Source organism: Pollicipes pollicipes, unplaced genomic scaffold, assembly GCF_011947565.3.
Source record: "Pollicipes pollicipes isolate AB1234 unplaced genomic scaffold, Ppol_2.1 Scaffold_6052;HRSCAF=7182_pilon_pilon_pilon, whole genome shotgun sequence".
In the NCBI taxonomy this organism is placed as follows: domain Eukaryota; kingdom Metazoa; phylum Arthropoda; class Thecostraca; order Pollicipedomorpha; family Pollicipedidae; genus Pollicipes; species Pollicipes pollicipes.
This window is the reverse complement of record NW_023596805.1, coordinates 7,047,796-7,057,694: the sequence shown is the minus strand read 5'-3', so window position 1 is coordinate 7,057,694 and position 9,899 is coordinate 7,047,796. Positions and strand designations below refer to the sequence as shown.

Sequence of the window (9,899 nt, the reverse complement as noted above, 5' to 3'; positions counted from 1 at the left end):
AGAGTGGGCCGGACGGGCGTGCGGACCCGAAGACATCGCGAGCACACGCCACCGCCGCTGGCTGCGCATCACACAAGGAGATTTATAAACGGAAGATAGACACGGGTTTAATTCTGAAGTCAACAGGCTTTGTGTCACTACTTTTTTATGTTGCATATGACCATGCTGTCTGCATTGTTCCGGAACATATCCACGTCAAGAACAATGAGCGCACAGCCAGCATTCTGCTTCACAAAATAAGGTTGCTGTCCTTTGACGTGTCTGGAGGCACGTGATGCATATGTGGCCAGACCAGCAGATGCGTTCCCTGTTTTTTGAACAAACAAAAAATACGAGCTCGCTAAAGTCAAGTGAATATAATGCATTCATCCGACAAAAGCGAACAGCTGACACATCAGTCAAGCTCTGGTCCACACTCTGCTTCCGCAGGCAGAAACGCATACCTGCTCACAAACCAAATCGTGCCACGCATAGAATAAGACAATAACATGACGAACACGTGTCTGCTAAGCGTTTTGCCTCCGGAGCCCTTCAAATGTTGAGCACGTGTGCCGGTTGTGAAATGTTTGTGCGCTGATTTTTTTTTTTTGATGCGCCAACACATGCACGAGCCTCTTCAGAGCAGAGGCGCTACAAAAGCGCCCTGCCACACACAGCTTATAGTTTGACCTCATGTTTACTGATAGGGCCTGCGAACACATTACGCTTCCCTGTAAAACTCCTCTCAGCTGGCAAAAACGCATGTTTTTGTGTTAACTTGTCTGCAAGCGTAAACGTATTGACTTTAGGCGCTTGCAAATTTCAGCGGTGTAGCCCGATGGCAAAAACCGACTTTAATAACTTGATAGCTAAAATCTGGTTCCATTCAGCAGTTACCCAGCGGGGACACGGGCGGAGTTTCAGCACGGATACCCAGCTACCTTTCTACTGATGCATGATTAAAGCTAATTTGCTATCCTTTCCGGTCCGTGCGCGACAAAACATTTGTGTATCTACCCGCCTGTTGACCCATTTCGCTACTTTAACGCTGGGGTGCTTACTGCCTACCCGTCTTCGAACCTGGACTTCAACCACAAAGGACACGCAGTTGAAGCGAACGCTAAAACCGATGCTCATCTCCTGCCGCTGATGATAGGTGGAGTTTTGCATTCCATCTAGTGCCGTTCTCGCAGGTCAGCAAATGCAGCTCACCCAGGCTCGCGACGACGTGAACAACAGCCAGTGATCGTCCACACCTGACTCACGGTTTATTTCGATGGGTCGCGACAGCAACCCGTTCCACTTAACGCTGGGCACGCGCCCGCGGCTCCTCATCGTTTAGTGGGAGGTGACGACAGTGCGCAGTTTGCCTCAATTTACGGCGTTGGCGTCCCCGCAGTGGACGTGCGTGACGACACTTGCATGGACAATTAACACCACGATCCGTGTCTCACGGACACCGCCCTCCGTCCAGCCTCTCGCAAACGCTGCGACGGTTTACACAGCGCGCGATAATTTTGGCTGAAGCACTCCGATCATAACAAAAAAAGACGAAGAAGAAATCGCACTGTCCCAGTTGTATAATGATGACCACTTCATAATACACCCGTTTCGGTAGCGAAGCGCCGCAGAGACAGTCTGGCCGCAGGGTCCGGCAACGCAGGGGGAGGGGTATCCTGCCATCGAGCCACATCCCAGGCCACCGAGCCTCATGTGACGGTCGCATGCCGTCGTAGTTCAGGGCGGGGCCCCTCTGACGGCCCGGCAAGAATGGCCAGCGTCAGCGCAGGCCCCGCCCCCCGCGACGATCTCGGCCAATCCGGCCACACGCTCCTGCCGAGGCAGCTCGGCCTAACACGGCACAGCCAATAAGATGCGACTGCTCTCTCCGCGCAGCCAATCCGGTGAAAGTGTTCTCGGCGCCACCAATCAGCCGCGGCCCGTGCTTGATGCGACCAATCAGACGCAACCCAGATCTTGGGGCAGCCAATCAAAGGCCGCCAGCTCTTCTGCCCAGTGAACCAGGCTCACTTCCTCCGGCCGCCACCGCCAGCCAGAATCATCGCGATCCGCATGAAGATGTTGATGGTGTCCAGGTAGATGGAGACGGAGCTGTGGACGAAGCGGCGTCAGACTTAACCCTGCACGGCCAGCTGGCTGTCTGACACGACAAACTGCGTACCACGGGCGCTGCCAGCCATGAACAATGGCTGCACGGTTTGACCTTCGACCGACAGTGGTGAAACCAGCCCCAGAAACCAGCCAATCACCCGCACGGGAACGGCAGACAGCACCGGTTCAATCGCTAAGGGAGAGCCACGCTGTGCCGCCGGTCCTTCCGCGTGTCGTCGGCAGTACTCACGCGTTGACGGGGTCGAACGGCCGCTGGGCGATCACGGGGTGCATCTCGGCCTTCTTCACGATACGCTGCGTGTCGTACAGCAGCATCATGCTGAACAGCACCAGGCCGCCGTAGATGGAGAGCGAGTACAGACCGGCACCCAGCGCCGTCGTCGGCGGCAGGAACATGGAGCCTGCCGACATCGAAATGATTGTGATGATGGTGTTCGAGATGGTAGCTGAAGGTATGATGCTTAATTGTAACAATGACATTTGCTCTAACAATAGCACGTTTTTGCACAACACTTGCAAGAACGATAATACTCATATATCAAAATCACCAAGTTGCAAAAATCGTAATAATCATCTTAGTCACCCGTTCGTTACGATAACTACTGAAATCTTTAAACAAACTTGTGGCAATGTTTGACTATAGACCACCCACCACGCCGGTTTCCAGTGACGTCATAACCGTGGCCTCTGGCCACATCCTGGTTGAAATAGCGCCGATGAACAATGACCCAACCCTGGATCGAGATCTTCACAGACGTCGAAGCCGACCGCCTAGCGTCCCGAGCTGCACGCCACACAAAACTCACCGACAGAGGCGCAGAAGACGACGCCAAGGCCAATAGCCAGAGGCCCTCCCATGTAGAGGAACTTGTCACTTGGCGCGCAGACCGCCACAGCGGACAGACCGCCCACCACGCCGGCCGTGTACCTGCACAGATCGTATAGAGGTCAAACGGAGGTCATGGACCCATCACGCCGGCCGTGCACCTGCACGGGTCGTAAAGAGATCATGTAGACCTATCACGCGACGCAGACGTCACGTACACATTGGATTCAAAACCCGACTCAAAAGCTACAATCTAGGCATAGGTAACACCTAAACAGTGGCAAGAGCAGCAGAACTTCTGGCCGTGATCCATACCGTCCTCTCATCCACAGCAAGCATGCAACGATCCGCGACACAACGAACAGCGGCAACGCATAAAGTCGTGGCAAAGCCTCTATCGACGGCAGCGTGCACTCCAAGCTGCCGTGTCGCTCACCAGGCGGCTCTGATGAGCAGCGGACCGCCGAGCATGGCGAGCGGCGCGATCACTGCGCCGATCACGCCGCAGTGCAGCATCCAGGCCAGCTGCTTGGTGCCGAAGCCCGGCTCGTACGGGATCGAGCGCAGCAGCATGCCCGACCCGATCATGGCGGCGAAAGTGGCACCGATAGCCTGCCGCACGCCGGTCAAGACCACGTCAAGGTCAGATTTAACCGACCTTGGTCGTATAGAGGTCATAGAGAGGTCACAGTATGGACACAGTTTAGACGAGTATGGAGCAGAGCACTTCCCGGCTCTGCACGCAGGGCAACGGTCAGGTCAAGGTCAGATTTAACCGCAATGACCATGATGGGAGCGTGGAGCACAGCGGTTACCGGTCTGTCTGCTCGCGGGACGACGGTCAGAAACGGAACAGGGTCAGATTAACTGAACGGATCATGGCAGCGAATGAGTAGCCAACCCCCGAGCCGATCACGGTCAGGTTGCCCGCCGGATGGGCGCCGGTCAAGGTCAAGCCAAAGGCAAGTCACTGACTCTATGACAGCCGCGAGCGGAAAGCAAGTCGTCCGCCGGGAGGAGGTCAGGGTCAGGTCGGGTCGGCTTCATCAGATCACAGTCTTCCATTAGAACCACATAAGTGGAACACTCAGACAAAGGACCATAAAAGGGCGATGAACAAATAGCATCCCACTAAGAACCACATCACGCAAATCTGATCTAAATAGGTGGCATATAGCATGTTCTGTAGCATCATATAAGCATCACATTATCATGCATGCACTATATATCATGTTCCACACATTAGCCAAGTGAAGCATTCTCAGCCCATGACCACATGTGACATGCATGCACCAGAAGCATCACTGAACAACCAGACCATCCATCACCACCACCACCACCACCACTAGCTCCCATCACCAGCTCCCATCATCAGCACCCATCCACGGCACCCATCACCAGCACCAGCTCCCATCACCACCACCAGCTCCCACCACCATTGCCAGCTCCCATCACCAATAGCTCTTGTTGCCACCACCAGCTCCCACCACCACCACCAGCTCCCACCACCACCACCACCGCCAGCTCCCATTACCACCACCACCTCCCATCACCAACACCAGCTCCCATCACCAGCACCAGCTCCCGTCGCCAGCACCAGTCCCCAACACCCCAGCACTAGCCCCAACCACCACCACCACCTCTCATCACCAGCACCAGTTCCCATCACCAGCACCAGCCCCGTGACCAGCACCAGCTCTCGTCATCACCACCAGCTCCCGTCACCAACACCAACTCTCATCATCAGCACCAGCTCCCGTCACCAACACCAGCTCCCATCACCAGCGCGGAGCCCGCCCCCATACCAGCCAGCTGTTCTTGGTGACGAGACGCATCATGGCCGGGGAGCGGAAGATGGCGGCGGCAGAAGCGGCCGTCACCGCCACACTGGAGCCGAAGTACAGGTAGGTGGCCTTGACACGCTCGCGCACGTAGTCCGGCCACATCCTGCGGCGGTGACAATGTCAGGTCACACCAGGTCAGGGCCTATCAGATCATGTCATATTGAACAAGGTCATGTACCAGACATTCGGTGGCTTGGCTCTATACAGTGAAGCTTGCTTCCCCGTGTGCGGTCTCGATTTGTGATGTGAGCGCGTCCACTGCCGGGGTCATTGTGCTATGTCACGTCCTCCAACCGAGAGCTGCTTCGCAACTGTAGACGGCATGGCTACGGTTCTCAGGTGGTACCTGAGAACCCTGAGCCACGGTTCTCAGTTAGCGCCTTCACCTGGGCACCACCTGAGAACCTTAGCTCAGGGTCTGAGCCCGAATCTCCACGCCACCGAGGGCCCAAGATCGGGCCCTCGGTGATCTCATGTCAGAAGCTTGTCACATAAATAAGCTCACATCCTGAGGTCAGGTGTTCGTCACATTCGTAAGGCCACACCCTCGGAAACCTCAAGTCGGGCACTTAAGTGCTCGTCACACCCGTAAGATCACACCCTTGGTGACCTAAGGTCACGTAGTCGTCATATATGTAAGATCACACACTCGGTGACCTCAAGCAGGTACTCACACGGCGCGGTCGATGGCGCCCATTTCGCTGGAGAGGCCGGCGCCGTAGTAGCAGAGAGCGCCGATCCCCACCACGGAGGCTCCAGCCACCAGGCCCCGGCCGGCCGTGAACGCTGCGGAGGACCAGCGCGTTACACGTGTCATCGGGGCAGCGGTGTACTGTGCTGGTTAGCTGATGAGCGCCAGCTCCCCCCCCCCCCCCCCTTCCTCAGAAACACACTTTCAGACGGTGGGCCGAAAATCCGGAGAAATCGGTGTTCGGGATGTGGCGGGGTTAGTCTTGCCACTTTTCTCTGGTCTGCGTCGGACTTATTTCACACCCCCTTCCCCATGACAACCTAACCTGCAAACGACTTTTAAAGCCGGAACACGTGAAAAACAAACCTTTGGAAAACTGTGCAAAACAAAGCCTGATTTACATGGGGATATTTCCTTGCAGCCTTCCATGTTCCACACACATAGCCAGTACATGCGGAACGGGCAAAGATGATACACACGCACACATCTCGACCAAAAACGAGCTCTCACTGGGAGCAAGGTAAGCGCACCACGAACGCGACGGAAGTGCCCACCTGCACCCACTGCTACCCACCTCACCCCATTGGCACACAGTCAGCATGCTTGCAGTGAACTGGCCTCCATCCCTGGCCTACCTCCTTGACTCACCTTCCCCAACATGACCCCCCTCACTCCCACCATGGCCTACCTCCCTTACCATGACTCATCTCCCCCACCATGACCCACCTCCCTCCCCAGCCGGCGCCATCGCCTGCTCCTTCAGCGTGGCGCGGCGGGTGGCGCGGCGCGTGAATGTTGAGCGGCCTTCGTTGGAGAGCAGGCGGCGCGGCGCCCACTGGAGCCGGCCGGCGGAGCGGGCCAGCCCAGGTGGCGCCACCAGCAGGGTCACACGGGACAGCAGCATAGTGAAGCTCCTGCTGATGAGGGCAAGCTGAGGTCGAGAGGGGGCAAGAATGGCAGGTGTGGTGGGGAGACTTGTTGGCTCTGGTCCACAGCACCATTCATATCACAATCATCATCATCAGCATCATCACTCACCATCACCATACATCACATTGCACATCAGCATCACACTGCAAAGATGCAGTGAAAAATTATGCTGGTTAGATTATACATATTCCTGCATTCCCACACTGAGGATAAACATGTGCTGCCACAAATCTAATGCCAAGTGTTCTCCCATAGTGCAGTGGCTTTTGCAAGGACCTCAAAACACAAACTTGGTGCAAAAACTGATGTTAGCTACATCTAACTGGTGAATTTGTACCTTCAGTTAAGTGCTTTAGAAGGGCCTTAAATACAGAACATGTACAAAACTGGTTGCATTCATCCTCACCCCAAATACCATACATTTTGCCTAGTGTGAAAACCATGCAATGATTATGTCATTGCTCTACCATGGCAGCCAAGGAGGCAATTTTTTCTGGTGTTCAGTACTGCATGTACCATGTACTACATGCCTTGCATCCAAAACTTTATAACAGTAAGCATATCAACAGCATCCTCATGTAACACAACCAAATCATATGTTGCCTAGCCTCACCAAACAAAAACTACCTCTGAGATAACCTACTGATTGGCCTTCAGTTATATCTGTTGTAAATTTTTGGGCAGATACACATGGCTAGAAGCATGATATGCTCAATGTTAGGAATGTCTAAACAGTAAGCATCTCACAGGCATCATTATGTAACAGAACTAAGTCATGTGGTCTGGTGCAGCCTCACCAAGCAGAAACCACTTCTGCAATAATCCACTGATTGGCCTTAAATTCAACCTGCTGTTAATTTTCAGGCAGATACACATGGCTCCAGCAGACTTCTGATGTGATGAGACTGACATCTGCCACCATGACTTCTATCAATGCCATGCCCCACTAGAAAATAGTGCAATACATACTCCCTCTTTTTCAAGCTGACTTATATAGATGCCAACCAATTCCTTGTACAAGAGTCAAGATTCAATAACAGTGGAAGTGAGTCACTGCAGACAAAACATGTTGGTAACTAGCACTGTGAAGTAATGCTCCAAACACCACCATTATTTTCTATCTCTGGCTCTGTGACGGTGCACAGCTGCCAAAGACGCGACCCCAGTATCAGTTTGTTCGCGATCCGTCTACTGGATTAATAAAAATGACGACGTTACATATACTCCATACCTACCAATAACAATATGGGCCTCGGATTGCGCAGCCACAGCAACCACCTTCCGGGGCCGAACGTCGTTTGCCTCCCCCCGCGGTCGTGAATTGACTGCCACTGCGTCTATTTTGTATTCGTTAACGCGAATTGCGTAATATGGTTCTAGGAGGTTCTCGGCATGAAAACGAGAAATAAGTTACGGGCAATTATTTATTTCCTGGATATTTTTTAGATTATTCATGATAAAATCACCTCCTTTTGTGCAATCCCTTTTCTGCTCATATTTTACCTCACGTCAAGACATTTTCACTCGCTTTGCATTGTCTATCACAGAAAAAGACAACTAGTTGATCTCTATGGTACCAGTGGTTCACCTTGCTTGACCAGAAACAGCTCCAACTATCCTCCAAATTTGTGAAATACGGCTCCCTATCAACCGGGCAGCGAAAATAAATTAAAAATAACCGAGTTAAACATTTTTCAAGATTGGATGAGTCACACCGAAAAAGATGGTGAGAACCTGTTTTCCCCGGCCTAATTTGCAACTAGGATATTCAGCCTACCGGCAAAAACGATCATAGCAGTTGGCTCTGAGGCGGCATGGACCCTGGGGAGCTGGGGATTTGGGAAACAACTTAGCTCCTTTAGGAAAGAGGTACAAGGTCGGCGGCTACCTTTGTTTCCAAAGGCCTCCTTCGTTGTCCGTGACCCCTGACACAATGTGACTCCCTGTATCTAGGCACAGAGTATTCAGCAGGGTAACCTGTGTCGGCAAGGGGTTCCTAGTTGAAAAAGTCACATTTTGCTTACAAGTAACAGGACGGAACCCTGAATGTTCAGGTGCCACGAAGACCTATTATCATGGATGCATCCAAACATCAATGAACAAATATCCTTGACTACAGAGTATTGATGAACCAAACTCGGGCAGATATCAAGAATTCGCTGCAATTGAACAGAGCCCAGTTATTACGGATAGGCACGAGAAATATTTCCCGCCCCCCCCCCCTTCAAAGTCTCCCACTCTGGGTTCAATAGTGTGCAATTGACCACCAACTTGAATGCTGAATAATATGAATGAATGCTGTCGAATTGAATGCCGAATAAACTCCAACCATCCCTAGGAGCCGACCGCCGCGTATCGCCACCTACGGTCGTGAGTTGATGACCACTGCATCTATTTTGTGTTCGTAAACGCAAATCGCGTTGTATGGCTCATGGCATGGAAACGGGAAATAAGTTACAGGCAACAATTTATTTCCTAGATAATTTCGAGGATATTGATGCAGAAACACCCGGCAGAAGACAACGAGTTGATGGACTCGTTGAAAAAATGGATGAAAAAGTTGTGAGTTCTTAAGGTCACCCTTTAAGGTCAAGCATGGGTTCGAAGGACGGGGAGCTCCGTATCACCCCAAAATTACCGGCCGATTTTAAGCTTGTAAATGCCAGAAAATTCACCACAGAAAGAACTAGCGTCCATCAAAAAGTCCTAACCTCTCAAGGCCACCATTCAACGTCAAACGCCGGTACAACGGACGGGGAACTCACTTGTATCAAGATGTCAGTTGCATCAAGGACAAGGTATCAGCTGTACAAAATGCAAATGATACAAAATTAACATGAATATACTGCTTTGCCCGGTACGATGGGGCTGCCATTGCCCATTGCTCGGTTGGGGGTTTGCCTTTCATTTCACCCTCATGTGGTGGGATGGGTTCGGGTCGCTTTGGGCGCTGGTCATTTGCCCTGGACAGGGTTGTCCTGCGGTCGGTGGCATCAGCCGCTCTAGAGGTCAGGTGACGTCAGAGGGCAGCATAGACCGTGCCCAGCATTGCGGCACGTCAAACGTTCGCCACCATGTTCTCCCGTGGGCCTGGAATTTCACGATAGGCCGGTAGAGACCAACCAACGACCATTCCTTCGCGCGAGCCCCTGTTTCAGAAATGCATTTATTAAATCCATAATAAATGAAAGAAATCCATAAAAGGATCGGATGAATTCTATGAAACAACATCGCAAGAGATATCGTAATCATCACTGCATGCAAACGAAGCCGCGAAATAATAAAACTCCGTGTAGCGAGAAAGGGGCATGGTAGGAGGAAGATTGAAGGTTCTCAAATGCCGTCCGAGTACACGAATCTGTTTTGTACATGATCCAGGCATACACACACACATGTGGCAGTTGTCCATGGCTAGAGGGCAGACAAATACAGCGCAAGCTTGGCTGAAATATGATGAAGAGCAGTATAACGCGTGGAACTTAATCAATTTTTCACT

At 52.3% G+C, this 9,899-nt stretch overlaps 1 protein-coding gene across 3 annotated transcripts; it reads right to left on the bottom strand.

The window, feature by feature from the left end:
* Positions 1 to 1,222: 1,222 nt before the first annotated feature.
* On the bottom strand, positions 1,223 to 7,724 carry LOC119104639 (growth hormone-inducible transmembrane protein). 3 transcript variants are annotated; one of them, XM_037228355.1, is made up of 8 exons: positions 7,639 to 7,724; positions 6,200 to 6,390; positions 5,457 to 5,568; positions 4,744 to 4,885; positions 3,375 to 3,550; positions 2,919 to 3,040; positions 2,342 to 2,513; positions 1,223 to 2,091 (listed from the first exon to the last, which is right to left on the bottom strand). In XM_037228355.1, the coding sequence occupies exons 2-8, from the start codon at positions 6,375 to 6,377 to the stop codon at positions 2,007 to 2,009; spliced, it is 987 nt and encodes a 328-aa protein (XP_037084250.1). In that variant the 5' UTR covers positions 6,378 to 6,390; positions 7,639 to 7,724; the 3' UTR covers positions 1,223 to 2,006. The 3 variants fall into 3 exon arrangements, with proteins under 3 accessions (XP_037084250.1, XP_037084252.1, XP_037084253.1); XM_037228357.1 differs by having other exon boundaries at positions 6,200 to 6,387; XM_037228358.1 differs by having other exon boundaries at positions 6,200 to 6,404; positions 7,639 to 7,714.
* Positions 7,725 to 9,899: the final 2,175 nt, after the last annotated feature.

Bases quoted from the DNA above. Each gene is read 5' to 3' on its own strand.
- LOC119104639 (XM_037228355.1), bottom strand. From the start codon at position 6,377: ATGCTGCTGTCCCGTGTGACCCTGCTGGTGGCGCCACCTGGGCTGGCC. The intron at 3,041-3,374 runs GTGAGCGACACG...CGATCTGTGCAG, and splicing joins CTGCTCATCAGAGCCGCCTG to GTACACGGCCGGCGTGGTGG. The intron at 2,092-2,341 runs GTGAGTACTGCC...CTTCGTCCACAG, and splicing joins CCGTTCGACCCCGTCAACGC to CTCCGTCTCCATCTACCTGG.